The sequence below is a fragment of the Emiliania huxleyi genome, assembly GCF_000372725.1.
Source record: "Emiliania huxleyi CCMP1516 unplaced genomic scaffold EMIHUscaffold_35, whole genome shotgun sequence".
NCBI classification, from domain to species: Eukaryota; Haptophyta; order Isochrysidales; family Noelaerhabdaceae; genus Emiliania; species Emiliania huxleyi.
In genome coordinates, this window is record NW_005199363.1 from 602830 (window position 1) to 629266 (window position 26437).

The 26437-nt window shown below is 65.3% G+C and overlaps 11 protein-coding genes across 11 annotated transcripts; 6 read left to right on the top strand and 5 right to left on the bottom strand.

Moving 5' to 3' along the window:
- Window positions 1-2084: 2084 nt before the first annotated feature.
- On the top strand, window positions 2085-3944 carry EMIHUDRAFT_53548 (hypothetical protein; the record flags this gene model as incomplete). The annotated part of the gene is made up of 7 exons (XM_005772928.1): window positions 2085-2171; window positions 2338-2372; window positions 2552-2621; window positions 2705-2724; window positions 2948-3343; window positions 3629-3779; window positions 3855-3944. Coding segments are annotated over 7 exons (849 nt in total), but the record flags the coding sequence as incomplete, so codon positions are not given.
- Window positions 3945-4400: 456 nt separating this feature from the next.
- EMIHUDRAFT_355134 (hypothetical protein) lies at window positions 4401-5170 on the bottom strand. Its single transcript, XM_005772929.1, has 2 exons — window positions 4710-5170; window positions 4401-4500 (listed from the first exon to the last, which is right to left on the bottom strand). Exons 1-2 carry the CDS (start codon window positions 5116-5118, stop codon window positions 4466-4468), a joined length of 444 nt encoding a protein of 147 aa, XP_005772986.1. The 5' UTR covers window positions 5119-5170; the 3' UTR covers window positions 4401-4465.
- Window positions 5171-8092: 2922 nt separating this feature from the next.
- EMIHUDRAFT_208486 (hypothetical protein) lies at window positions 8093-8711 on the bottom strand (the record flags this gene model as incomplete). The annotated part of the gene is made up of 2 exons (XM_005772930.1): window positions 8093-8172; window positions 8468-8711. 2 exons carry the CDS (start codon window positions 8709-8711, stop codon window positions 8093-8095), a joined length of 324 nt encoding a protein of 107 aa, XP_005772987.1.
- A 323-nt stretch (window positions 8712-9034) lies between these two features.
- Window positions 9035-9496, top strand: EMIHUDRAFT_355136 (hypothetical protein). The gene has a single exon (XM_005772931.1). The coding sequence runs from the start codon at window positions 9110-9112 to the stop codon at window positions 9470-9472; it is 363 nt and encodes a 120-aa protein (XP_005772988.1). The 5' UTR covers window positions 9035-9109; the 3' UTR covers window positions 9473-9496.
- EMIHUDRAFT_435877 (hypothetical protein) lies at window positions 9480-11810 on the bottom strand. The gene is made up of 5 exons (XM_005772932.1): window positions 11794-11810; window positions 11371-11681; window positions 10989-11290; window positions 10356-10707; window positions 9480-10143 (listed from the first exon to the last, which is right to left on the bottom strand). Exons 3-5 carry the CDS (start codon window positions 11273-11275, stop codon window positions 9670-9672), a joined length of 1113 nt encoding a protein of 370 aa, XP_005772989.1. The 5' UTR covers window positions 11276-11290; window positions 11371-11681; window positions 11794-11810; the 3' UTR covers window positions 9480-9669.
- A 1191-nt stretch (window positions 11811-13001) lies between these two features.
- EMIHUDRAFT_208489 (hypothetical protein) lies at window positions 13002-13645 on the top strand (the record flags this gene model as incomplete). Its single annotated transcript, XM_005772933.1, has 2 exons — window positions 13002-13204; window positions 13579-13645. The coding sequence occupies 2 exons, from the start codon at window positions 13002-13004 to the stop codon at window positions 13643-13645; spliced, it is 270 nt and encodes an 89-aa protein (XP_005772990.1).
- Window positions 13646-16168: 2523 nt separating this feature from the next.
- Window positions 16169-17685, bottom strand: EMIHUDRAFT_208492 (hypothetical protein; the record flags this gene model as incomplete). The annotated part of the gene is made up of 2 exons (XM_005772934.1): window positions 16169-16261; window positions 16393-17685. 2 exons carry the CDS (start codon window positions 17683-17685, stop codon window positions 16169-16171), a joined length of 1386 nt encoding a protein of 461 aa, XP_005772991.1.
- A 205-nt stretch (window positions 17686-17890) lies between these two features.
- EMIHUDRAFT_208493 (hypothetical protein) lies at window positions 17891-19317 on the bottom strand (the record flags this gene model as incomplete). The annotated part of the gene is made up of 5 exons (XM_005772935.1): window positions 17891-18025; window positions 18318-18380; window positions 18569-18622; window positions 18806-19179; window positions 19296-19317. 5 exons carry the CDS (start codon window positions 19315-19317, stop codon window positions 17891-17893), a joined length of 648 nt encoding a protein of 215 aa, XP_005772992.1.
- A 248-nt stretch (window positions 19318-19565) lies between these two features.
- Window positions 19566-21767, top strand: EMIHUDRAFT_101887 (hypothetical protein; the record flags this gene model as incomplete). The annotated part of the gene is made up of 1 exon (XM_005772936.1): window positions 19566-21767. One exon carries the CDS (start codon window positions 19566-19568, stop codon window positions 21765-21767), a length of 2202 nt encoding a protein of 733 aa, XP_005772993.1.
- A 2195-nt stretch (window positions 21768-23962) lies between these two features.
- Window positions 23963-24556, top strand: EMIHUDRAFT_355144 (hypothetical protein). The gene has a single exon (XM_005772937.1). It carries the CDS (start codon window positions 23983-23985, stop codon window positions 24229-24231), a length of 249 nt encoding a protein of 82 aa, XP_005772994.1. The 5' UTR covers window positions 23963-23982; the 3' UTR covers window positions 24232-24556.
- Window positions 24557-25495: 939 nt separating this feature from the next.
- Window positions 25496-25987, top strand: EMIHUDRAFT_208496 (hypothetical protein; the record flags this gene model as incomplete). Its single annotated transcript, XM_005772938.1, has 2 exons — window positions 25496-25804; window positions 25877-25987. The coding sequence occupies 2 exons, from the start codon at window positions 25496-25498 to the stop codon at window positions 25985-25987; spliced, it is 420 nt and encodes a 139-aa protein (XP_005772995.1).
- Window positions 25988-26437: the final 450 nt, after the last annotated feature.

Here is a 26437-nt window from a genome sequence, read left to right on the forward strand (position 1 = left end):
TTTTACAACAAAACTCCCTCGGCCTCGCACAACACGGGGCATCCCTCCCTTGGGTTGTCTGTTCTTTCTTTCTTTTTACACGGGGCACGGGACTGGCGCGCACTGGCACTAACACAGGTACACCACGGGAGCCAAAAAAGAATTACAAATGCGCAAGTACTCAATGCTAACTCACGAAGGTGCCCCGGACGCGGACACGAGGCCAGCCACAGTGGAGCGAGGGGAGTGAGGAGTGTTGAGTAAGTGAGTGAGCCGTGCGAACACGGACGCTTGGACCGGAGAGCGCGCCCGCCTTCCCCCGTCGCCTGCAAGCTGCATGCACGCGCGCCCACATGTCTGCCATCCACGCGACTCCCTCGCCGACGCCGGCGATATGAGTGAAGCAGCCTGTCACCTGCTGCCGTCGGCGTGCCGGTAGACGTGCTAGGCCGATGCTAGGTCCAGGACACTTGCAGTGGACCCTCGCTGCAAAGCAGATGCAAAAGCCAGATGCGTAGCGGCGTCCTGCTCGTCGAAGCGTGAGAAGGCAAAGTGGGTAGAATATGGGGACCTCATCTCGTACAAAGCAGCCTCCCCCTCGATTGCACCCTCAGCCATGGCCACGGTTGTAAAATTGCCTACGTCGGGATACTTGTCCAGGAGGCCATGACGTGGCGTCAAAGAGGAGAATGACTGCCCAATGATCCCATGCGGAAGTGATCGCGCGGCGGCATCGCCCCTAGCTCTAAAACTGACATCCAGGCGGTGTTTTGGGCCCGAGATCCTGTCATAGACACGATTACCTTGCACTATAGACGGGGGCGAGGGCGGCGGCTGTGGCGGCGGCGGCGGCGGCAGCGACGGCGGCGCGGGTGGTGAGCCCGGCGGGTCGCACATGGCGTAGTGTGTCATCGACGCGTCCACGTCTAGAGCGCTCGCGTCGTTGCTGTTGCATTTGACGCAGAACGACGTGCCGCCGCCCACACTCTCGCTGTAGCTGAAGCCCTCGCACGCCGCTGTGGCGGCGCAGTCGGTGTAGAGACCATGGCCCTGAGAGGCGCTTCAAGCGAGGCTCGCCTCTTCACGGGCCTCGGCTGGCGAGACTGCGCTCTACAACGGAGGCGCCTCGTCACGCGGCGGATGTAGAGCTCTACAGCTCTACAGCGCTCCAGAGCGCTCTACATCTCTACATCTCTACAGCGCTCTACACTCTACATCCTCTACACCCTCCCTCAGACCGAAGGCTGCACCCGGGGAAGGCTCATTTTGCTGGCTGGCACGAGAGAGAGTGGGAAGACCGGTGGAAGGTCGCTGCGAGACGAGAGACTGCGACGAGAGATTGGAGTTTCGGCTAGCACCACCCTGTGGGGTGTGTGGTGGCGGCGGTGTTGTCCTAACCCCCCCCCCCGCCCGCCCCAAAGGGGGCGCTCCCCCCCCGTTTGTTTGGAGCACTTGGAGCCGCTGGCCGTCTCCTCTTTGCTCGAAAGTGACCGGCGCTGTCGGTCGTCGTGTTGACGGGTGGAGACATCATGCCTCCGATCCGGCTGGGCCGCATCCTCCTCGGCCTTGCTCCGTTCGTCCTCGTGGCGCTCGTGCACCACGCACACCACCTTCACGTGCACGCAGTTCACGATCCCGTGGCGAGCCGTGAGAGAATGCGGCTTGCAGCGCAGCACGGCGGCAGTGTCGGCACGCCCGCGGCTGCCGACAAGGCCAGTGACGCTGCCGGGCGCGGAGCGGCTGTCGTGCCGGCGGTGGCCACGGCCCACCAAGCCTCTGCCGCCAACTCCTCCGAAGCCTCCGCCGCCTCCTCCACGGCCATGCCGCATGGCCTCTCCCACCGCGAAGGAATGGCAGTCTACAATCGCCTGCTCGACTCGGCTACGGTCAGCGGTGGGCCCTCCGGCCCGTCCCGCTTCGACGCGGCCTGGCGCGCAGCGTACGACGACCACGCGGCGCGCTACCCGCCTCCCACCCTCTCGCCGACCAAGCTCGAGGACGGGTCTCCAAACTGGCTGCCGGTCCCGGATGCTGAGAGCGCCGACCCGTCGGACCTGCGCTGGCGAAAGAGGGTCGTGCCGGGACAGGCTTGCCCGCCGGGCCGCCGCCCGTTCCATGTCCTCCTGACGGCGCAGGCAAGCCTGTACCAGGAGTGGCAGACGCGCATCATGCACTACCACTACCGCAAGGTGGTGTACGCCACGGCATGCTCCGGCTCCGCACAACTCCGTCTCACCAGTTTACCCAGTCTCCCAAAAGCTCATCGTTCCTCGGCTGCACTCGTGGACGCCGCCGACCCGCGCGCGGCGACCCGCTCTCCCCTCTACCTCCCTCTCAATCTCGGCGGATCTCGCGCAGGTGGTCGCCGCAAACCCGTGCAGCGAGATGAGCGGGTGCAGGGCCCCAGAAGCGGAAGATGTGCTCTTGTCTCCCGACCAGCGCTCGAGAGGACACTCATTCAACTGTGTTCAACTGCATTCACTGCGTTCGTCTTTCTCGTACTCACGCGGTGCTCTGAAGACACTGCACACACCGCCTTCCCGCCCTCCTATTGGCGTAACTGACGACATAGGTTCACGCGCATCCTCGCCTCAGCGGGCGGCAGGGGCGACTCGCTGATGGACACCATCCCGACCATCGTCGTCGAGCAGGCGGGCTCGGACCAGCCAGCAGCAATTCATTCATTCACCGAGTCGTGAATTAACGCAATCAATCAACCAATGAGCTCCTCTCGAGCAGGCCGGCGTGGGCCAGTCAACATTCGTTCACTCGTTCATTCATTCATGCAGTCATTCCTTCTTGTCGAGCAGGCCGGCTCGGACCAGACGCGGGGCTTCCAGGTGACCAACCCTAACCGTAAACCTAACCCTAACCCTAACCCAGATCCCAACCCCAACCCTAACCGTAAACCTAACCCCAACCCTAACCCCAACCCCAACCCTAACCCCAGCCCCAACCCTAACCCCAGCCCCAACCCTACCCCTACCCCTATCCAGGTGATCAACCGCCCTTGGACGATCGCCCAGATGGTGAAGACGGACGCGTGGCGGGCGATGGTCCCTGAGGACTACGTCTACATTGCAGAGACAGACCACATCCTGCTGCGGGATCTGCCCAACCGAGCGACCCCGGCGCTGAACGTGGCATTCTTCTTCCCGTACATGTCTGCCGCGCCGGAGAGGCAGGCGGCGGTCGTGCGGCGATACTACCAAGGCGACCACCGCGACGTGCAGCCGGTTGGCCCGTCGCCGGCCATCATGCACGTTGACACGCTCAAGCGGCTGGCGCCGCTATGGCTCGAGTTGTCGGTCCGGCTGAAGCGGGACCGCGAGGCGGACGCGGCGCTGGGGTGGGTGCTCGAGATGTGGGGCTAATGAAGAGTTAATGAGGCCCGATTAAGTATTGATTAACCATTAATTAGGTGGGTGCTCGAGATGTGGGGCTACTCCATCGCGTGCGCCGCGCTTGGCGTCAAGAACTCTGTCTGGCAGCAGCTGCAGATCGACCCCTCATTATTACTGATGATCGATTGATTAGGCGTCAAGAACTATGTCTGGCAGCAGCTGCAGATCGAGCCCTCCGCGTCGTGGCGCCAGAACCTCACTGCCGAGGAGCCGTGCGTCTACCACTACACCTGCTGTGAACCAAGCATGATTCATTGTTACTTCTTCATCAGGAGCCGTGCATCTGCCACCACACACATGACTCATGGCTGGCTATTGACGAGGAAGCCATTCCTTCTCACTCAGGACCCGTACATCTACCACTACACCTTCGGCGTCGAGTACTCCGTCGACGGAGTGCCCGTCGTCGGCGCTGTCGGAGAGTGGTCTCGTTAGGCGCAGCCCGCACCGCGGCCGGGAGCCGTCGAGGAGCCTCCCGCCCGCCGTCGCATAGGCGAGTGGTCGCTCGACAAGCGGCACTACTTTGGCGCCCTGCCTCCGAAGCAGCTGGCGCCGCCCCCGCACTGTGCGCTCGAGTGCGCGTGGGTGCTGCTGGCGAGCGGTCAGCGAGGCCACGCACGAGTTCAGAAGTGATCATCGATCCTCAACGAGTTAGGTCTGGTGGCGCGCCTTCAACGAGGCCACGCAGCAGCTCGGCGAGGCGTACGGCGGCCGCTTTGGCGGCGGCACTTCCGACTGGGGCGGCGGCGGCGGCGGCGGCGGCGGCGGCGGCGGCTCTGCGATGAGCGAGCTGGAGCGAGCTCTTCCACTGGCGGGGCCGTGGGTGATTGGCGGGCACCGCGGCCTCCTCTTCTTCTCGCGCGGACGCGTGCAGAGCGAGTGGGGCCGCGGCACGTGGCGGGCGGACGGGCCGCGGGCTGTGCAGCTCACGCTCTGCGCCGGAGGGAAGAGCTACGCGCTCACATTCGACTCGGCGACTGCGCCGTCCGCCTTCACCTACCCGCGCGGAGGCTTGCTCGGCTCGGACTTGGGTAAGGGCGAGAGCCCGATCTGCCGGCGTCGCCACAGGTGTCTCTTCACAGCTACTGTTGTGAACAGGCAAGGGGGAGCTCGACCCGCAGGCAGCCGAGCTAAACTAACCCCAACCCCAACCCTCGCCCTAACCCTACTCCTACCCCTGACCCTACCCCTATCCCTATATACTAACCCTAACCCAACCCTAGCCCTAACCCTGCCTCGCCCCGCAGGCAGCCTTCTGACCCTACCCCTTGCCCTGTCCCTAAACCTAACCCTAACCCAACCCTAGCCCTAACCCTACCCCGACCCGCAGGCAGCCGCGCGTCGCGCGCAAGGCTGGGCAGACCCGGGGCACGCCTCCCACCCAGCCGTCCTCAAGGTGAGCGGCAGGGGGCCCTGGGCGTGGGCAGGCGTTCCGCCGATGGCCTTCCTTGGCGGCCCGGCCCTCCTCCGCGACGGCGCTGCCCGTGACTTGACGGTCTTCACGGCTGCAGCTGTGAGCAGGCGGCGGCTTGCTGTCTACTCCGTGGGGCTTCGGGGAGTACACCCCCGAGCCGCCCTCGTCAAAGTCCTTCTCGGAGGCGGAGGCGGACAAGGCGCTCCTCGTCACATTCGTGGGGGCCGTCCACCGCGTGGTCGTCAGCGAGTGCGGCCATTTCCGCTCCACGCGGCAGAGCGACGGGGCAGAGGTGGAGGGGTCCGTGTTGTTGCCGCCCATGGCGAGGGGCTGCCCCGCCTTGTGACAGTGAGCTTTGAGATAGGAGTATGTAACGATTACATTTTTCATTTCACTCTCTTTCTGCCTTGCACTTTGAATGCCGCCGTGGGGCTCCTGTCGTCAGACGTGGAGACGCGAGGGTTGCCCCCCCTTGCCCCACCACCTCGTGTGTGTGGAGAAGTTTACCTTACGGCTTTACCTTACCTTACCTTACCTTACCGTAGTGAGCCGTGTACTAGTCTACGACTCTTCATGTACTCAAAAAAACCTCGTGCCTACCGCCTTCTCACCCCCTCCTCCGGAGGCCACCAAAAGTAGGCCTGCGGGCACTCGCCTCTGGCGCCGCGCGCTCGCACCTCTGCTAGCATCAGCTGGAGGCTGGGTGTCCTCAGGCTCGAGTAGGAGCCGTCGGCGTGCAAGCACCGACCCACCACAGAGGCGGGCCACGTCCGGTTGAAGAGTGTGGTCGACTTGGCGTGCGCCGCGAACGGCTCCTGCCTCGGGCCACAATTCAACCAGCGCCGGGCGTCATTCGAGCACTCAGCGCACCGGCCGCCCGAGGCCTCCCATCCCGTTCGTATGTACTGAGTGGAGGCGCCGCACGGCGGAGTGCGCCGGGGGATGGGGATCGAAGGCGGGGGTCTGGCCTGTGGGCAGGCGCCACCGCACGGCAGCAGGGTGTCGAGCCGGTCGCACCAGGCGCACGTCCACCCCGTAACGGCCGTTGCGTTTTTGGTGCAGGCGGGAGTCCCGTGCGGCCGAAGGTCAACAACCTCCTTGAGGTTGGCCGTGCGAGAGAGGTTGCGGTACATAGAGCGGTACACTCTTGGTGGCCACCTCACGAGGCTCTCAAACGGGAGGGCGAGCCGCTCGGCTGATGAGAGGCGAGGCGTCCGGTGTAGCAGTGCCTGCGCGCTGAGAGAGGCGAGCATCGGAGGGCTCACGTCGCTCAACTCGCCGGAGCTCCATCTTTTGCGTTCGGCGCAGGTGCTGATGCCACCGCTACCGCTCTCGACGTTGAGGTTGAGCGTCGGGTCGATGCATTCCCGCGCCTGACACCGCTCCCCGTCCTCTCTCCCGTCGCACCGAAGCCGCAAAGAATCCAGCGAGGCATTTCGTGCGACGCCACGCTGGGCTCCTTCCGGAGGATGCGAACAAGTATGGTCTAACACCCGTCCCAGGTCGAGGTAGAAGCCAGAGCCGTGTGCGGCATAGTACCAAACGCCGGTGCGGTCGTTCTCGTGCAGCGAGCACAGGGCGGTGGAACGTGCTCCTCTACCTGCTGCCTTGCTCCCGCGTGCAAGGCGGAGCACCTCGACCCAGTGCGTACCGCCTCGCATCACCATTGCGCGCGGCTCCGCCGCCGATACGAAGAAGAAGCCGAGCTCTTCGTACAGCTTCACAAAGCCGTCGCCGGCTTGGATCTTGGTGAAGACCCCTTCCAGATTACTCGAGGACGCGGCCTGTGGCCATCCCACGTACCACACCTTCACGGGCCTGGCCAAGGGCGCAGAGAGGTAGTACCAGCCGAGCGAGGGAGGGTCTGCCGCAAGCACCTTGGCGTGCTGTTGGCCGTAGACGTCCGCAAAGTAATGCTCCCAGGGGTCCGGCATGGTCAGCAGTGGTCTGTAGAAGCGGACGCACGCGGCAAGTTTTCCCGCTCTCAGAGTTTTGGGCAGTGACTGCCAGTGTAGACGCGTCCGAAGTTGCACTCCAGCCCACTCCGACAGGGCTAGGGCTCTCTTGCCCGCAACCCGATGCCAATCATCCGGCCCGCTGGGTGCGCGTGCTTACATTGCCAGCTCGGGCCGCAAGGCAATGGCACACGTGCTGACGCGCAACGTAGAGCCAACGGGGGGCGCTCCCAACGTGAGGCGAACTGATGGGATGGCGGTGCAGCCACTCATGGTCAGCGCCGAGGCGTACCTACATGCATCCACCAGAGGCATGTTCCGGTACCGCTCGTCGCTGGGAGCTCCGCATTGCTGGAAGGAGGTCAATGAGACGGTCAAGGCTCTCTCGCTCGAGGGAGGGCTTGAAGTGATTTTTGCTGAGCGCAGCGAGATGTGCGAGCCGCAGCTGTTTGAGCGTCTGCAAAGCCTCGCCTTCCACCCGGGCACCGTACAATTTGTGCTGATCTTTGTCAATGCCGATGGCCAGCTCCATGGTAGCACTCAGGACAAGCTCATGAAGTGGTTGCCGAATATGCAAGCGTGCTATACAAACAACTTGGCACACACTGCGCGTCCAGATGTCTTCTATCCAATGCCACTGGGGCTAGCGTCGCATCACTGGGCCCCTTACAACCGTGTCGTGTTCGAGCCTGGTCTGGCCGCTCCTCAAAGGTGCTGATGTACGCAGGTGAGGCTCGTGTCCACTCTCCTGGTGGGCCATCCATAAAGCCCACTCGCTTGAAGCTGCTGAAGCACCTGAGCTCCGCGGAGTTTGCGGCCCTCGTTGATCCGGTGTTCGAACGTGTCAAGTTTGAGCAGGTCCTCCAGAAGAACCGGCGAGCACCGATTTGTGCTGTCTCCGCCTGGCGTGGGGTACGACGCGTTCCGCACGTGGGAAACTCTGGCCATGGGCAGCATTCCCGTGGTGGTGGTGCTGCCCTGGATGGACCAGCGGCTGTTTGACGGCTTTCCAGTGGTGCGCCTCCCACACAACTTCTCCAAGATCACGCCCAGCTATCTTGGGCAACTGCTCGAAGAGGCGAAGGCTCCCAAAGAGCCCATTCCCGGGCTCTACGTCACCCACTGGCAAAATAGGTGGTGGGAGCACCTACAAGACGGACGCAGGAGGAATCGAGCAACTGAAAGACACGCCTTGCGTTCAAATATACAGAATCCCATGCACAAAAGCGCAAGGTAGTATCAGGTAGTATCAGGCGCACAGGGGAGTCAATGAAGATGTAGTCGTCGGTATCGAGACAGCGTACGTACTCTCACGCACATAAAAGTTAAGAGTCTCTTCTCTAAAAGTTACGCCGTCCCTCAAAGACGACACGCCGTGTCACGCCGGCGGACTCTGGCGGTGCGGCGCTGGCCGCTGGCGCTGCGCACGCAGCACTAATGAGTAGAGGGGGTGCGCAGCGTCCTAACTAATGTAAATCTGAGCCTCGCACGTCGATGACTTGACGGCAGCATCGGCCGTGGCCATGGCGCATGGTGGGAGGCATCACACGTCTCCATGCTGCCGTCAAGTTGGGGAGCCAGTCTGCGGCGACCACACAGCGCTCACCGCAGCGCGCAGCCGCAGGGATCGGCGAGCTTTCGGAAAGCGATTGCGTGGATTTTGGAGGCTGCGCAACCTTAGTGTGAGGTGTGAAGACGCGCCCACGAAGGAACACGTATCTTACGGGGTTCGGGGGATTGCTTTTTAGCTTTACATGCTTTTCTATGCACTCTAAACAGATCGACAACGGCTCGCCTATCTACTTTTTTGAAGGCGGACGTGAATGCGCCGACCATCCCCTGCATCTTTCGCGCGCCGTCGACGTACTTCTCCAGCGCCACCGGGTCGCCCACGTAGAAGTCGGGCATGAGCGGCACGAGTCGCGAGACGCGGTATTTGTCGAGATCCGCCTCGCTCATGCCGGCCCTCTGTGTGAGCACCTCGTCGTCGATGAAGGTGTTGCCGCTGCACTCGCCGCTAGGTGGGTGGGTGGGTGGGTGGCTCAAGAAGCTCCGTGCACGTGAACGGATGTGCAGAGGCACGCGGGTTGAGAAAAAACGCAACGCTGAGGGGAGGAACCTCTCTGGACCGTGGTTTCTTTTTACGAGCAGGAACCCACCACCGGGCCAGAGACCTCGAGAGAGTCGCGGCCGCTATCTCCTGACACATGCATGCACATCGGCTGCGCTCTCACCTTCGCACCAGCGCCCATCGCTGCTCACTCCGCTCGTACGCACTGCCGCGACGAATAGCAAGCTCGTTGCAGCGATCCGCCGCCGCATTTAAACTGCCGCCACCGCTGCTTCTCCGCCCGCGCATGCCTGCCGAGCGCTGCTTCTGCGCCGCGGCTCGACCTCCCGCACAGCGTTGCATCGACACCATCTACGCTGCGCTGGTCGATGCCAAGGAGGCGGCGGCCGTCGCCACGCCGTCGGAGACCTTTGAGCCGTCGCTCGACGCCGACGGCAAGATCCTGCTCGAACTCGGTGAGAAGGGGCAGTACGGGCTGGAGGCGCTGCCGGACGGGCGCGTGCTGCTCTTCTCGCCTCTGATCGGCCCGCGCTACTACGACTGGGACGCGGAGAACGAGTGGTTTTACGACAAGGCCGACGGCCACCTGCTAGTCGAGCTGCTCGTGCGAGAGCTGATGCACATCACGTCAGTGTGCGTCAACCTATGAAAACAATGAAATGAAAAGAGTCTCACAACGACACTTGGCCCATGATAGCCGAGAGGTGTACACAATACCCTATTTCAGCTACCTGAACCACGTAGACGTACGTGACAACGTATCCCAGGGGCCGCGCGGCCGCGGGGCGCGCCGCGCCACGCATGCCACAACGACGCCGATCCGTCGGTGATCGATCGGTGAGAAGATCACGACATGACGGAAAAGGATAGCGTCGGCTGGCGGAGACCGCGGTCGGCCCGTGCGGCCGTGGCGCCACGGCCGCTGCCGCACGCCCCGCCGGGGCAGTGAATCGGGTAGTACTTCGGGAAGAGGTCGCGCGACGCGGCGCGTTTCATCTGCCCGTGCCTCCCGGCCGGCGACAGCGGGCCGTCCCTCTCCTCCGCCACGAATCTCGTCCAGTCGCGCTTCGCCCAGCCCCGTCCTGCCGCGGGCGGCGGCGAGGCGGGCGCCGCAGCCCCCTCGAGAGCGTCGATGGCCCACGCGCGCTGCGCCGGCGCAACGATGGCGCGGTCGCCAAACAGAGACGCCGCCAAAGGGCCGTCCTCTCTCCAGGGCCCCTCCTCGCCCAGCAGGGGGCGGCCGTCGGCGGCGCAGGCAGCCCACAGAGACGCAAGGAAGGTGCGCGCCTCCAGCAGAGGCACACACGCGGCCTGCTGCACCTGCGCGCTCAATACGCATACCTCAGGGCGGGAAGACGGTCTTGTGCAGCGTATTCAGAGCACCGCGTGAAGACAACGGACAGGAAGACAGTGAATACAGTGCAGCGGAACACAGTTGAATACGCGGCCTCTCGAGCGCTGGTTGGCGAGACAAGAGCACGACTTCTGCCTCTAGCCTGCCGCACAACAAAGCGGCACATCTACTGCTGCACCTCGCCGTTGTGCTTGAGCGAGATGGCGACCAGTCTGAGACTGCCCTCGGCGGGCCCGCGGGGCGAATAGTCCACCATCATGTGCTCCGCAAAGCAGCGAGGGTGGTGGGGCAAGTCACTCCCTCCCCCCCTGCCCTTGAGCAGGAGCGGAGACACGTACACAGCACGCTCGCCCGGCACGACTGATGCGGCCCGGCAGTCTTCGCACTCGCCGCAGACACCGCAGCCCAGCCCTCCGAGGGGGATGGCGTGGACAATGCGACCCTCCCGCTCGTTGGCGTTGTGCTGGTCGCAGTACGCGCAGAGCCGCCGGCGCGCGACGCAGAAGCGGCACATGTCTGCGATGGTCGGCCTACCAGCTTCGGGTAATCTCGGGTAATCTCGGGTAATCTCGGGTAATCTCGGGTGATCTCGGGTAATCTCGGCACGTGTCTGCGATGGTCGGCTTACGTGTTGAATACGCATACCTCGGGGCGGGGAGACGGTCTCGTGCAGCGTATTCAGAGCACCGCGTGGAGACAACGGAGGGGAGGACAGTGGGATGCAGCGGAATACAGCGGAGTACGTGTTCCCTCGTCCTCTCGAGTGCTGGTTGGGAGAGAAGAATACGTGTTCCGCGTCTAGGAGCAGGACGGTCGCCTGCCGCGCGCCGGCGCGGTGCCGAGCCAGACTCGAGTCGCGCCAGGTGCAAGGGGAACCGTGGGCGGCGCACTGCCCGCACCCCGCTGCCCTGCCGGCGCTGCGGGCTGCGCTGCCGACGCTGCAGACTCTGTCGGCCGTGCCGGCGGCGCTGTCGGCTGCGCTGCCGGCGGCGCACTCGCGACCTGCGCTGTCGGCGTTGTTGAACTGTCCGCACCGTCGAGCGTCGCCTGGTACGCCACAAGCTTCGGGATGGAGCCCGTCGCTCGGAAGGCGGCCATCTTTTCGAAGGACGCCTTAAGGTAAGGGAAGGGAAGGTAAACTTCTCCACACACACGAGGTGGCGGGGCAAGGGCCAGGCTAGTCCCTCGCGAGCCTTGCCGACATTCGCGAGCTTCTTCTCCCCAGAGATACTGACCGTCTCGGCGGTGACGGCAAAGGCGCAGGCGGCGAACGCCTGCGCCGCCTTGCGGTAAGCCGAGCCCTTGGTGCCGGCGTTCTCCGGCTCCGCCTTGAAGGTGGCGTCCGCGAGGACCCAGAAGACGTCGACGAGGTCCTGATTCCCCGCGTGCTGCGCCGTCGGCTTCTTGGCGTCGGCGAGAGCGATGCGTCGGCGCGTCTCGCTGGGCAGAATGTGTGTGCGTGGGTGTGTGCGTGGTGGATGCTCGACACCACTCCTCGGTGCGCCTGCAGAGGAGGGGCGCAGCGAGGACGTCAGCGAGCCAGCTGTCATGCTCGAGAGGTGTTTGTATCGTCTCGGAGACGCGGTGTGTGCTCGCGGGGTCGGGAAGGGTCTCACTGGTTTATCGTGGGGAGTTGGGTATAGGTATTCTAGGTACCGCGCAGTGGGAAGGGGGAGGGGGGAGAGGCTGCGAAGGGCGAGGGGGGGTGGAAGGGGGTGGGCCGTGCTGTGCCACCTGCCTCGTGCGCACCTCTATTCTGCTCCGGAGTGACTCGCCACCGCCATCCCTGGGCCCACTGGGCAGTCGTGTGAGGGGCCGCCCCCTAGTCTTGCGAGGGGTGGCTGCTAACCTCGCGTGGGTAGGAGGTGCTCTGCGAACTGCCTCGCGCGAGGGGCGTGTGGCATCTCTCGCGAGTCTTGGAATAGTCTTCCCTGACCCCGCCTGCCTGCCCGCCTGCCCTGCCCGGCTGGCTGATAAGATCTTTTCACCTTGACTTGGTGGAGTACAGACGCGGGGGGCGTGTGGCTGAGACTGAACTGGCTCGCCTGCCAACCTCGAAGGGGCTGCCGTCCACCCGTCGCTGCCCAGGCCGGGGGAGGGGGGGGAGACCTCCTGTTCCTCGCGGAACGGGAGTAGGCCCCTCCTTGCCCGGTCAGGAAGCAGGGCGGTGGTCGTGCCATCGTCGCTTCGAAGGCCAATCGTGCTCTGTACTGCTACGCATATGCACGGAGGCCCATATGCATACGCATCACATTACGCCCTCTCGGGAATACGTAAACTCGGTGCGTGTACGTCACTTGCCAGTCCAAATGCGTCGCATTACGCAGCCCGTCGAACGCCCCCCCCTTCAAAAATAAATAGAAAACGTCAATACATACACGTAATCATCGCGTGCGTGGCGGTGCGATGGCCCTGTGGTTGCCTCATACGTACCACGTGTCACGTATACGGATTATGGATCTCCGCCGGTGCGCCGCGGCCCGCGGAGGGCGGGGCGTCTTCGACGTATCACGTATCCGCATTACGCATACGTCCTTTTCACCGCAAAGCTTTGCCCCGGGGACGGTGCAATGGCCCGCGCGGCGGGTGCCTTACGTACCACGTCTCACGTTTCCGGATTATGTATCTCGCCCCGCGCGCCCCCGAGCCCCCCCCCCCCCTTACGTATCACGCATACGCATTACGCATTACGTATTTTTCTTTTTGTGCTCGCCAAAACAGATGATTGCCTGGCAAATGTTCAGGCCACTCGCAGCCTTGTTTTACTCCAATACGAATCCCAATTGTCAAACTTGCGAATCTACGTGCGTTGCATGAATGCATGATGGCCCCGCCGCGGACCGCGTCGTCAGAGGGCGTTGTGCTGATCCCAGAAACCCTCAAGAACAGCACGACTGGCTACAAGAATGTGAGCTACAGCCGCCGCAGCAAGAAGTTCGTGGCGGAGGTGCAGGGTGCCGGCAAGCGTGTCCATCTCGGCTCCTTCGACACCGCCGAAGAGGCGGCCACCGCCTACGCTCGCTCGGCGTACGGCCGCGCCGACGCCGCCAAGCTGCTGCAGCCCCGCGCTGCTCCCACTGCCGATGGCCTCGAGGCGATACGGCATCCGTCGCCGCCGCCGCCCTCGCCGCCGCCGCCCTCACCACCCTGGCTGCCGCCCCCTCCTCCACCCTGGCCGCCACCACGGCCGCCGTCTCCACCCCAGCCTCCCCCACAGCCGCCACGGCCGCCATATCCATTCCCACCACCGCCGCGCATACAACCCGGGACGAAAAACGAACGCACACCAAGGCAAAGCGTGAGGACACGATTTCGAATTTCGGAGGTCATCTGAGCAAAATTGGGCCCGCTCAGGTGTGGAAAAAATTATTATCGGATCGAATCGGCCTCGTGGTCGTCAGTGGCGAAAACCCCAGCTGGGCCCACGGGCCGCCGAAGGACGAGGTGGTGTCGCGCGCTAGGTCCTAACAGTGATCCAAAATAGGTGGATTCGTTCAACTTCGCGGCCAAACACACACATATCATCTTAGGACCGCTCCGACACCGCCAGGTATCGGCCGAGCCACAGGAAGAAGGGGCCGACCCAGAGATCGCTGAGCACGCCCGGCGAGCAGAAGTGCACGCAGTCGATCTGGTACCGGTCCTTCCTCCGCGGGAAGTTCACGTGCGCGTCCCACTGCGGCACCAGCGCGTCGTAGGTCGCGAACACGGGCACGCCCGCCGCGCGGAGGAGGGGGTTGGCCACGCGATTGCGCCAGTTCTGCCGCGCCGCGGTCGCGGCGTCGAGCGGTCGGCAGCAGTATGTCGATTTCCCGTCGCAGCGCCGAGCCTGCTCCGCGTCGTCCGGGCGCTTCCACGAGCCGTTGTCGTCGGGGCCGAGGCGCATGAAATGCGCGGGCGTCGTCTCCCGCCACACGACGAGCGGCGCGGAGCGATTCGCGCCGCGCGCCTCGCGGGCGGCGGCGGCGATCGCCGCGAGGACGCGCTTCACGGCGCTCTCGTGCTCGGCGCGCGTGCCGTGGTGCATGCCGACGTTGATCACGTGGACGCCCGGCTGGTCGAGCCCGAATTCGGGTCTGTCGCCGAGGTACTCGAGCTTGCCGCCCGACCGGAGCGTCGCGGACGCGCGCGCGATCTGGCAGCGGTGCCCCCGGGGCGGCGACGCCCACGCGATGCGCTCGCTGCGGTAGCTCGCGTCCGACGGGCAGTTGCTAAAGGTATCGTTGACGCTGCGCCACACGAGCTTCGCGTCGGTGACCTCGTCGATGACGCTGCACACGACCTCGATGAAGTGCTGCCGCGAGATGGAGTCGCCCGCGAACGTGAGGCGCCTCGCTCGCCGCAGCGCCGCGAGGACCGCCGCCGTCTCGTTTCCGCGCGCCGCGGCGAGCGCGCCGCCCAGCGCGCAGCCCGCGACCGGCTCCACGCGCCGCGCCGCGAGCGCGGCGCTGCGGTTCGCGGCCGCGGCCGAGTGGGTCCGGCAGTCGTGCGGAGGCTCGCGGAAGGCGCACGCCGTCCGGAGCCACTCGTCGCCGACGCCCGCGTACGGCGGCGACGCCGTGGCGTTGCCGGCGAGGTCCGCGGCGCTGAAATACGGCGCGCGCGGCTGCCAGCGGCCCGCGAGCGTCGCGTCCGCGCGCGCGTCGGCCGTCGAGCATTCGCCGTCGCCGTCGACCGTGATGTTGAGGCAGAGGCCACTCGAGCGCGCGACCAGCGCCAGCGTCACAGGCCGGGCTAAAGGCATCACAGGTGAGTGCCGTCTTTGAGAGCGGGGAAAACACAAGAATTTTAAGACGCCGTCGCTGATCCCCCCCCCCCCCTTGGCGCCTCGTCTTTTCCTACCAAACAGCGCGATCTGGGGCGGGGCGTCAAGCGTATGGGGTGGGGCTACATACGCTCGCGGGGCTCCCCGACGCGGCGGGCCTCGTGCCGATGGACCCAGCCGAGGTGCCGCACCAGTTGGAGCGGCGCCGACGCGCCTCGCGCGACCACCAGCCAGCTTTTCGAGGGGCCCGAGGACGGTGCGTCGAGAGAGCTGACACTCAAAGTAGCTGTCGAGTTTTTTGCCTCTTTTTGAGCGATGCTGCTGCACACCCAGCCCACCAGTGATACTAGACGCACCAGATTCACCCCGTCGCGAGCTTGACCGCCACCCCGGTGACCGCCCACAGGTGGCTGTTCGCGGCTGCGGCGGGCGTGCCGCTCGAGCGGACCAGGCTGAAGCCACCTCAGGACCCCACCTCGAGCCGGTGGCGCCACCCGCGACGCTGCCCGCCTTCGCCGCGCCAGCCGCCGGCTCGCTGCAGCCGCCGCGCGCGGTGCCCGAACACCGGCGTGCCCGTCGGCTCGCCTTCTCGCGCCGCCCCTTCGCGCAAAGCCCGCTCACGCCGCGCGTAGGGATCCCTACTCAGCTATCGGCGCGACATCACCCCCGCGCAGGCACCTCGCGACGGGTCGACGCACTCGTGCGGCTCAACGCAGAACTACGGAGCGACCTCCGCCGCGGCTCGGCGCTGCCCATGGCAGCAACAGGTGCCGCCCCACCACCCGCCTGCTGCCTCTGCCTCTCTCAGCCCTGCGACCCCTCCGCCAATGCACACCTCGAACGCGACGTCAGATCCCGCCGTGACTGGCAACATTCGCGGCGATGAGGCCTCCGCCAGCACTGATCGTCACAAACTACACCTTTTTGCCCTTTGCAGGTGAGCGGACCAAAGAGGGAATGACCTTTTGGCGCGGCGCTGCTATGTGCCTGCGCGCTCATGGCGCCTTCAGGGGTGCGCCTGCGGTGTGTAGACTGCGGGGCGCCGCGATAGCGCGGCGCCGACGGTTGTGTCGCGCACTGTCACACCCACGACACGGTCACAGTGTGTGTGCAGTGCGTCCACTCCGGCGACCGTGACGCCGTCGGCGCTCGTCAAAAACATCTACTGTGGAGCTCTAAGTGTGGTTACGTGTTGTACTAGTGATGTTGCACTAGGCGGCCCGTTTTTAGCAAAAAGAAGATACCACATCGCGCGTGGTCATCGAAAAACCGCATGTTCGCCCGTCTGGGACCTCTTCGTACGGCTCCAAAAACCGCTCCTTAACGACGACTACGCGGCCCGACGGTCGATCTGCGCCTTCTCAGCGGTGGAGGGGATGTGGGCGGTACGTGCGGACCGCGTGGTGCTGCGATGGCTTGACACGGTTCTCTCCAGATAGGGCGTGTCTACGTCGCTCACAGCATCGATCGAGAGGCCCGTGCTCCACGTGTTTGGGCGCGACTGGGAAAGCTTGGGGCTTAGGCTGAGGCGCAAGTCGGAGATCGCTGCGACGGAGCCGAGGCCAGCACCGAACGAGCCGACCACGAGCGAGTGCCTTCCCGACGTCAGCGACTTGCGGCTCAGCCGGCCCCTCAGAATAGACCCCTGGGTGCGATCTCCTCGCAGCTGCGAGAGCATGGGGCGGGGCGGCAAGCTCGTGGCCGACTCGGCGGCGTCGCTCGACGTACTTCCCGAATGGCCACTCCCGCCCTCCGCTCCGCGCTCTAGCTCGAGAGCAGCCTTGTCGCTCTCATCGCTGCTGCCCTCCTCGTCACCCCCCGGCTCCGCGCCGACCGAGCTGAAGTACGAGAGACCGACGAGCCCGACCGTCGCAGTGACCACCCCGCACGCGTATGCCCAGAGGTCCCCCGAAGACAGAGACTCAAACTCGTCGAGCAGGATGCCGCCGGCCGACGTGGTGCACACGATGAGCAAGAACTGGTAGGCCGGCACGGCGAGCGCCACAGCCGCACCGACGAGAGTACGGTTGAGGAGGGTCAGGTGCAGCGGCGCCGAGACGCAGAGGCCGAGGAGCGCCAGCGCGAGTGGCACGGCAGTCGCGGGGAAGGCAGAGGCGGTGGTCGAGACGACCTTAAGCATCAGTTGGGAGATGCAGCCAGTGGCCGCCGCGGCGAAGGCGGAGATCAGCGGCAACACCGAGGACTTGTCGCTGACTCCGCAGACGCTCTTGGAGAGAACGAGAGCCGCGGTGATCAAGGCAGCGGCAGCAAAGAGCGCAAAGCGCGGGCGCGTATACGCCGCCAGGAGTGCGGGCAGCGAAGGCGCGCTCTCCTCGTGCGGGCCGAATGTGGATACGAGAGTCACGCCCAGCAGAACCAAAGCGATGCACGCGAGGTCCGCGCGCTCCAGCCTCTCTGCTGGAGAGGTGAGCAGGCCGCTGGCAGCCAGGAGCAACGAGAACGCGATGGTCAGGCCAGCGAAGGGCGCGACGACCGAGAGCGGCAGGACCCCGAGGACCGCCACCTCGACGACTGTTGCAAGGATGCCGAGCAGCACGAACCCCGCAATCCACTTTGGATTCCGCCACGGTGGGAGGTCCGGTCGGCTGTCGCCGGCCGCCTTCATCAACAGCAAGCCAGAGGCGCTGCAGAAGCAGCCGACGGGCAGCAGCAGCATCCCCGCGCTGCGCGAAAGCGGCATGTTGACCTCAATGGTGCCCACTATGTACCCCCAGACCCCCATACCCCATACAGTTGTACCCCCATACATGTGTACTCACTCACTCACCCCCATACACCTTCCTCCGGCCATGCTGCAGCTCTCGCTGCCCGTCGTTGTCGGATTCTATAGTGAGATCTATCACATCCCGCAAATCTCCGTCTTTTGCCTTGAAGGGATCTTGTATGATCCCCCTCTGGGGAATGATTATGACTTGCGTCGCGCCGACTCAATTCCGCATGGGCGCCGTCCCGTTCCAGCGGAAACCCACGCCCCAGTGGTCGGACGCCTGCCACACGCCGCCGCGCGCGCCCAAGCCGGCGGGGCACGCGCCCCAGATGTACGCGAAGGGCGCGAGCCCGGACTCGGGCGGCGGGTCGAGCGAGTGCCTGCCTCGCAGCGTGGTGCGGTGGAGCACGCGCAGGCCGGCCGCGGCGGACGCGTCGTGCGCGCCGCTCGCCGCGCGGTGCGACACTGCGAGGTTGTCGAGGAGGAGCAGGTCGTGCCGGCGGTAGGTGTGGTGCGCGCGGTGCGGCGCCTGCTCTCCGCCGCGAGGAGGCGTGAGGAGGCGCGCGCTCGTCCGGCGAGGTCATCAGCTGCGGTGCGGGCGCTGCCGACGAGAGCAGCGCCTCCAGCTGCCCCGCGAGCCGGCGCACCGCCCCGCGGCCCAGCAGCCGGTGTCCGAGCGCGGCGCTCGGCGCGACGGCCGGGTCCATCGCCTCGAGGGGCGGCGCCGGGAGCGATGGGGCGGTCGGCCAGCGCACGACGGCGCCTACGCTCGCCCCCAAACAGGGTTCCTCCCCTCTCCGGGCGGCTCGCCGGCGGCCCCTTCTCTCTGGGGCGGCCCGCCCGTCTGGCCGAGGTGGACAAAGAGCGTCCTGCGGCCTGTGCGAGGGTGGAGGTGGACGAGCGGGTGGACGGCGCCGGAGTAGGCGTTGACAGTCGCCAGCCGGCTCCACGCCTACGGAAGGACGTGACCGGGCTCAACAGAGAGCTCGTGGCGCGCGGTCGCTGTCTCCCGCGGGCCCGCCGCCTCCCGCTGCGCCGCCGGCAGGGCGTCAAAGGCGGCGGCGAGGTGGGACATCTCGGTCCCGCCGCCGACGCGGGGCACGGCCTGCGCGTGGAAGAGCACGTGCGAGAATACCCGCCGCTCGAAGCTTCCGTCGGCGTGCCACTGCGGCCCGACTCGCACGACTCCGTGCTCCTCCCGGTTTGACAGCCGCAGGATATCGCAGTGCGCGGCGGCGGCGTGGCAGGTGTGCTCGGCGGCAAGCCCGCCAAAGTACTCGCTCACCGCACGCAGCGCCGTGCCTGGCAGAGACTGGTTCCGAAAGACCAGGTAGCCGTGCTCCGCTGCGGCGTCGGCGAGGCAGGCGAGGACTCGCGCCGTCGGCCGGTGGCCAGCGAGGTTTGGCAGCCCGTGCACGACGGCGCCAAAGGGCTGGAGCCGCTCCAGGCGGAAGTCGGCCGCAGTCGGCGGGCAGAGCGGATGTTTCAGGGCTCCGCCCGGATCAATTCCTGCGCGCCGGAATCGGAGTCGTGGACATGAGAGACCGGCGGAATGGAGGGCGGTTTAGCGAGAGCGGGACGAGGGGAGCGACTGCTGCGTGTAGGATGAGGGTGGGCCGCGTCACCTGGCCTCACGCTCGTCCGCATAGCCGGGCCAAGCCGTGCGTCAAGCTGCCCTCATGCGCTTCCACTCATGCGCTGCCCGTCTCCTGCTGGGCGTTTGTGCCGGCCCCCGAGTTCAGTAAAAAAAGAAAACTCGGCGCGTTATCGCGCGACGCTCGCGTCGCTGTTGGCGTCTCGAGGTCTCGAATACCCAGTATCTCGGGTGATCCTCGGCCATAGAGACCCATAGACCCAGACCAGCCCAGCCAGCCCAGACCAGCCACCAGAGCACGATGAACCCCGCGGCGCCGGGCAGCCTCGTCGCGCTGCGGCAAGCCGCCGCTGCTCACCAGCGTGCAGACGAGGAGAGGCTGGCCGCCGCCTTGGAGCGGGAGGCGGCGAAGGTCAGGGAGCTGGAGGAGGACCGCGAGGCTGCCGAAGAGCTGACCGATGTGGAGCAAGAACTCGAGCAGCTCCGCAGCGAGTACGCCACGCGCCGCGAACATCACAGCGCTGCGCTGCTCGCAGGATGCCGCGAATCGATCACACGCGTGCCTCGGCTCGCCGCTGTGATGACAGCCGAGCAGGCGTTGGCAGATCCCGAGCGTGTGCTGGCGTGGCTTCTCAGCGCGGCGGGCACGGCGCATCCGACAGCGCCTGCTGCGGGCTTGATTCCCCCGACACCGCCCACACCGGCCGAGGCAGCTGAGCAGGCGGAGGAGGGTTCGTGCGAAGGGGCGGCGGCGCCTTCGCGGTGCCCAGGGCTGATGGAAGAGGCGAGGCCCCCGGCCCGCGAGGCCGCCAGCTCCGACGCTCCACCCCCGAAGCGCACGCGCTACACGGAGAAGTGCTGGGGCGACGTCGTCTCGGGCGGCGCGCTGGGCTGCGAGGCGCTGCCTCCGCAGGCGTCGAGGGCCGCCTTTAGCGAGAAGTTCTGCGGGCGCTGCCGGCAGCGGGGCGTGTTTGTGCCGGCGTCGAGGGTGCGCATGCCCATCGGCGCGGGCTCCGGCGAGATCGCCAACAGCCACGGGCCCGGCTTCTGGAACGAGCCATCCCCAGCCTCGCGCTGGCCTGCGCACCGCGTCGTGAACCAGACGTCCGACTGCTCGGGCCCGAGGCTCGTAATCCTTAAGGACGAGTCTCCGGTCCCGCTGCCCGGCCTTGCCGAGGCCGCCGCGCTGTCCGCCTCCGACGGCTGGGTCGCCTTCACGGTCGGCCGCACGCTCAGGAGAAATTTGGCTCTGCCGTCGGCCGTTGCGATTCCTCTCTCGCCGGCCCCGCCGCCCGAGCGCGACACCCCTGAGGCTCGCACCGCATCAGCCGAGGGGCGTGTCGAGGGGTTTGCGGCGGCGGCGCAGGCGGGCGAGGCGTCTGGGTCTGCGTTGGAGGCCGGCCTCGAGCCCTTCCTCGCGGAGATCTCGTTCGCTCTCGGCCCGCTCGCCGAGGCCGGCACGCCGCCGCCGCTTGGGCCCGACGAGATGACGTGGCACTTCGGGGGCGGCAGCACCTTCGACGAGCTGCTTCTCTCTGGCTCGGCGACACCGCCGCTGCTGCAGACGCGTCCGAATCCGGAGGCAAGTGTGCCGCCGCCCTCCATGCCGCCTTCGCCGCCGGCCACAGCTGGCTTTTTCCGGCACGTGGATGTCCGCGCAACACTGTTCAGTCAGCACGCCCTCGGCGCCGCCGTCGCTTGCTCCTGCGCCGTGCACGCTCTCGCCAGCTATCGGTCCGACGCAAGCAACCAGGGCGACAGCGTAGTGGAGGTCAACATCTGGGGGCTCATGCTCACTGTCGTTCTCGCGTATGCTCTGGCCAGGGCGTACGGCAGCTATCGCAGGGCCGCGCTCACCATCACGTATGGCACCACCGTGGCATCGATCTTTACCCTCCTCTTTGATGCGCTCCGGCCCGTGGAAGGAACGACTGCAGCTCTGGGGCTAGCCGCGTTTGCCGACGCGCCCGTCTCTGCGGTCGGCTGCCAGTTCGCCTACGGCCTCCTCCTCGGCGTGCAGCCACTCAACACCTCGGTACGAAGCAAGAACCTCTGCGCCACAATTGGCATCTGGGCGACCAATCTGGCCAGTATGCTCCTCCGCACGGGGGACGCGGCATTCCTAAGCGTGCTGCTCGCACGCACCGCTCTTCCACTATCGGCTGGCTTTTCGGCCGGCGTGGGGTATACGAGGTGGAAGCGGGCTGCTGCTGCAGCCGACCCTGAGGCCCGCAGCCTGCTCGAGCCACCTTCGCCTCCGCCTGCTCCGCCCGGGCCTTCGGGCGGCCCCTCGAGCGACCCACGACCCGATGTCGAGCAGGCGGCGCCCAGGCACCGAATCACCCAGGAGGAGCGGGTGATGATCTCGCGTCAGGAGGCGGCCTTGCGTGCGACGCAGATCGATCCGGCAGGCTTCCTCTCTAGGTCGGTCACTAAACTGCTGGAGTGCTTGACAATGGAGGACTCGGAGAAGGATAGAACACACACAAAGGAAACGAGTTGATCGTTGAGTTTTTGGACGTGCCGGGAGGCACGATGTTAGACATGACAACATGCTGCACATGTGTTACATATTGTGCCTTTGTGCGCTTTAACCCTATGTTCCTGAATAAATAAATAAATACAAACGGTAACGGACACGGCGACACCTCTCTAGACTCTCTACTGTGAGTAGAGCTGTCAAACGTTAACTTTGGGCCTAACAGTTGCACTATTGTTGGCTGAAATCCTTAACGTTGTTCAAGTGTTCATCCCAGCCCATGCTGTTACTGTTTGTTACTGTTGTTACTGTTGTTCAGCGGCCAGCAAGCAGAAAACGGCAAAAACCCCGGGTAAAACCCGAGAATACCCGGGATTTTCCAGGTATTTTCGGGTATTACCCGCACTGGACGCTGGAGATCGTCGTGGGTCACTGCAAGGCATTCCTTATTGTTGTTCAGCCGGCCTAACGTTAGCTACTGTTGTTGGGGAGCCCAACTGTTGTTCTGTTGTTACTGTTAACACTAGCAACACTGTTCAGCTCTTAACGTTTGACAGCTCTAACTGTGAGATGGGTGAAAAGGAACAGGTCCCCGCCCGTGCGATGGATCTTTGTGCAGTCTGTTCCTGAAGAGTGCTGGTTGGCAAAAATTAAATATTCTTAGCTTCTTGCCCCCCTCCGAGACTAGGGACAGTCACCATCCGTACACAGGAGAGATGGGAGTGCGCCTCGCCCCTGCTTGCCCTGACTACACAGGATAGCGTGCCCCAATCGGCGACACATAGCGGGGGACACTGCGCAAGGAGGGGGTGCGACGGCTTTTTCTTTGTCCTCTCGAGGGAATGTTCTCTCGGCGCCCATGGCCTTCTGAGGTTTCGTACTGATGACGTCCTTCTTGGCACTTCGGGCGTCGGTTGTGCGTATCTGTTGTGTCTATTCCCCCGGTAATGTGCTACGGGTATGGGTCGCCGGTCGCACGCTGCCGCTAGACCATTTCATCTACTCTGCTTACTTCGGCCGTCGGCCGCTCGATGGTCGACTTGCTTCCGGATCGAATCGGCAGATTGACCCTTATAATAATTTTTTCCACACCTGAGCGGGCCCAATTTTGCTCAGATGCACCTCCGAATTCGAAATCGTGTCCTCACGCTTAGCGTTTGGTGTGCGTTCGTTTTCGTCACGGGTCGCTTTTTGCATTAGAGTGCTGGTTGGCAAAACAATAACGGCGGCGCACAGCTCAAGGTGACTGTGCGCTTCTGCGCGGGGACCACCCCGGCGGCGGGACGGCGGCCGACCGTACCCTCCGCAGGCAAGCGGCGTACGATGCCACCTCCGGCTGGAGGGCGGCACAGAGGAAGCTCGCCTGGGGGCGGGGGCCCCCGCCCCGAGGGGCGGGGGCAGGTTCGTCGCTTAGCGCGATGGAGTCAATCCTTGTTGCCAAGTCGGCGAGCGTGTTGTGTATCGAGAGAGAGACCATAGCAGATGCGAGAGCGGCGTCGTCCGGGGAGAGGGGTGGTGGGGGAGGGTCAACATCGAGGGCAATTGCGCATCGCGCTCCCCGATCGTCTCCGATCTCCCTCGCCTGCTCGCTCGGCACGTACTCGGACCATATCGTTCGAACTCGGGGGGCACGGCGACCGTGGGGACCCCGGTCCCCGCAATTCCCTTCCCCCCTCGGAGGGCCGGACAGAGGCGTCGAGGGCCCCCGCCGCTCTTTCCCTCGCATAGCGGCCACTCTTCGGATCGCTGGTCGAGCGACCCGGGGGATGCCCCGCGCGCCTGACCCAGGCGCGAGAAACGAATATCTGCGAGGCGCGCCCCCCCCCCCCTTGCCCGGGGGGGCGAGGGAACCCGAGAGCCGTGTATCGCGCGCCTTGCGGGGGGGGCGCGGAAAAGAGGAACCTCTTAGCGCCATCGCCATGGTGCTGCAAGCAGCGTGAGGCTAATACTTGCCTTTCGGGGAGGGGCCTCTGTTGGAAGGCGCGCAAGCACGCCCTACGAGCTACGTGGCCCAGTAGCTACGTCTTCCCCTCCTCCCTCGAGGCAGCGAGTAGGCAGCGAGTAGTGAGGGTGGAGGGGCCTCAGGAAAGGCGCGCATGCAGCCCTACGTCTTCCCCTCCCCCCTCGAGAGTACCCATACGCTAGACGAGCGAAGGCGGTGGCCATAGTCGAGCGGTGGCCCGTGGTAGCCTCCAGCAGTGCCAAACCGATTTCATCCATGTCCCGCCGTCTAACTGCCATGTCACGGCCGGTCGGCTGGTGCTCTCGCCTCGCTGGCGGCGCGGTCTGGTGCCGCGGCGCCCAGCTCTCCTGTGGGCTCGCGGCGGCTCGCCGCCGCGGTGCCGAACAATGTGATCAGTCCGCATTCGTCCCGGCGTGCCGCCGGTGCCGCTTCCTCGCCGAATTTTGGCTCGACCAGTTTGTCGACAAAGTTGCCTCCGAGCTCATGCTGCTCGACTGCGCGGCGGAACCGGCCCATCGCGGCTGAGACGTGATGCGCCGGCACCGGGGCAACGGCGCGGGACCATTTCCAGGCTCTCTCGAGCAACCTCAAATTTGGCCGATTTTGTGGATCTCAACCCTGCTGCTCTCAGACCACAACCTCGCGGCCCGCTGCGCGGCTCTCCGAGCGCGAGAGGAGTCGTCTACGAGGCGGCGGCGAGCGCAGGCGGCGGCGGCGCGGCGGCGCGGCGGCGGATCGCGGCGCAGACAACGGCAGCAATCTGGCTGCTGCTTGCTGCTGCAGCAGCTGCTGCTGCGGCTGCTGCTCCGCTGCCGCTGATTGTGGACACGATCCCCCCGATAACCCTGCCCGCCCGCTCCGCCCCGCCCGCCCGCCTCTCCCCGCTTGCCCGCCCGCCCGCCCGCCCGCCCCGCCCGACCACCCATTCCCACTCCGCCCCGCCCGACCACCTCACATACCTTCATATAGGCGCTCGAGACCTCCTCTCGCTGCCTACTCGCTGCCTCGAGGGAGGAGGGGAAGACGTAGGGCTGCATGCGCGCCTTTCCTGAGGCCCCTCCCCGAAAGGCAAGTGTTAGCCACAAGAAACCGAGACCCCTCCCCACCGCCCTGATCCCCCCACCCCCTTGCTCCCCTCCCCCCCTCGGGAGGGCCGAACTGAGGCGCCCGTGGGGACCCCGCACTTCCCTTCCCCCCTCGGAGGGCCGGACTGAGGCGTCGAGGGCCCCGCTCTTTCCCTCGCATAGCGGCCACTCTTCGGATCGCTGGTCGAGCGACCCGGGGGATGCCCCGCGCGCCTGACCCAGGCGCGAAAACGAATCTGCGAGGCGCGGCCGCTCATGCGGCCCGATGGGGAGGAGGGGAAGACGTAGGGCGTGCTTGCGCGCCTTTCTGAGGCCCCTCCAACCCACCCGCGCTAGGTCTCGGGGGACGAAGGGGTCACACCCGACGACCTCGGGAACCAGCCGGGGCAGTCGGAGAAGTGGCAACTCCGTGCACTGACGGTCGGCCGCCAGAAAACACGCCTCCGTGGCTCGGGTTACACCAATCCTCGCTACCCAACGCGGCCAAAGGATATCCACCTCGAGAACCTCGAGAACCAGTAGTGCCTCTCAGTTCGGCACCTCGGTCTCGACCACGACCAGACATACCTACAACGACCAGACTGGGAGCGGCACACGCTTATGCCATACCATACCCCGGAAGAAAAAGTTGGAACGCTGACTCGCGCCCCCCGGGGGCCCCCGGCGGTAGGGCCCCCAGCTCGACAGCGATGGTTAGTACCTCGATGGAGGTGCTGCACCTACGCGTGCGTGTGCTCTTCTTACCGCACGCGCTCGTGCCGAGGCACCTCCATGCGCTCCTCCGCATCCTGTTCTTCTCGCGCCCGGTTGGTGAGCGCTTTTGCCAGTGCTCGGTGGCTGTTGACGGCGTGAGCCTGATCGGCAGCTCGGATGAGCTGGAGTGCCTCCTCGCCCGCGAGGGCGTGCTGGTCGACCCCAACGAGTGGGCAGTGGTGCGCGTCTGCGAGGGCCAGAGCGGCTTCGAGTCGGTCGGCGTGATCGAGCGAATCACCGGGCCGCTCGCCGCCGCGGCGGTGCCCGTGCTGTACGCCAACACGTGCTGCACATGTCCGGGACACGTCCAGTCCGAGACATGTCCTACGTAGGTGCCCGTGTTGTACGTCACCACGTTTGCCGACGACTTTGTGCTCATCCCCGCCTCGCGCGTCGCTGACGCGACCGCGTGTCTCGGCGCCGCCAGCTGGCGCTCTCTCTAGCTCTCTGCTCTCTGCCTCTCTCTCACGCGCGTTGTGCTGTCTCCTCTCTCTCTCTCTCTCTCTCTCTCTCTCTCTCTCTCTCTCTCTCTCTCTCTCTCTCTCTCTCTCTCTCTCTCTCTCTCTCTCTCTCTCTCTCTCTCTCTCTCTCTCTCTCTCTCTCTCTCTCTCTCTCTCCCCCCCCCCCCTCTCCCCCCCTCTATTTCTTTCTCCCACTTCGCGCTCTCTGTTCTCTGCTGTAGCTCTCCCTCCCTCCCTCCCTCCCTCGCACCCCCTCTTTCTCATGCGACAGTCCTCCTCTCCTCCGGAAGACACACCTCTCCGTTCACGGAGGTGCCACGCGGCGCCACAGGCGCTGGTCCGCGTCGTCGTCGCCTCGCTCAGGGCTGCGCCCAGACCGAGAGTGATGAGCTAGTGCGAAGTACTTACGGAGACCTGCATGAAGCAGCTGTC

What these genes read in the sequence shown, in the direction of transcription:
- EMIHUDRAFT_355134 (XM_005772929.1), bottom strand. Translation starts at nt 5,118, where the DNA reads ATGGGCGGCAACAACACGGACCCCTCCACCTCTGCCCCGTCGCTCTGC. An exon ending in CGCGACGCGCGGCTGCCTGC is followed by an intron (nt 4,501 to 4,709) that starts GGGTCGGGGTAG and finishes TCGGCTGCCTGC; the next exon opens with GGGTCGAGCTCCCCCTTGCC.
- EMIHUDRAFT_355136 (XM_005772931.1), top strand. Translation starts at nt 9,110, where the DNA reads ATGCCTGCCGAGCGCTGCTTCTGCGCCGCGGCTCGACCTCCCGCACAG.
- EMIHUDRAFT_435877 (XM_005772932.1), bottom strand. Translation starts at nt 11,275, where the DNA reads ATGGCCGCCTTCCGAGCGACGGGCTCCATCCCGAAGCTTGTGGCGTAC. An exon ending in CCGGCGCGCGGCAGGCGACC is followed by an intron (nt 10,708 to 10,988) that starts GTCCTGCTCCTA and finishes CGAAGCTGGTAG; the next exon opens with GCCGACCATCGCAGACATGT. An exon ending in CGCTCAAGCACAACGGCGAG is followed by an intron (nt 10,144 to 10,355) that starts GTGCAGCAGTAG and finishes TTGAGCGCGCAG; the next exon opens with GTGCAGCAGGCCGCGTGTGT.
- EMIHUDRAFT_355144 (XM_005772937.1), top strand. Translation starts at nt 23,983, where the DNA reads ATGTCACGGCCGGTCGGCTGGTGCTCTCGCCTCGCTGGCGGCGCGGTC.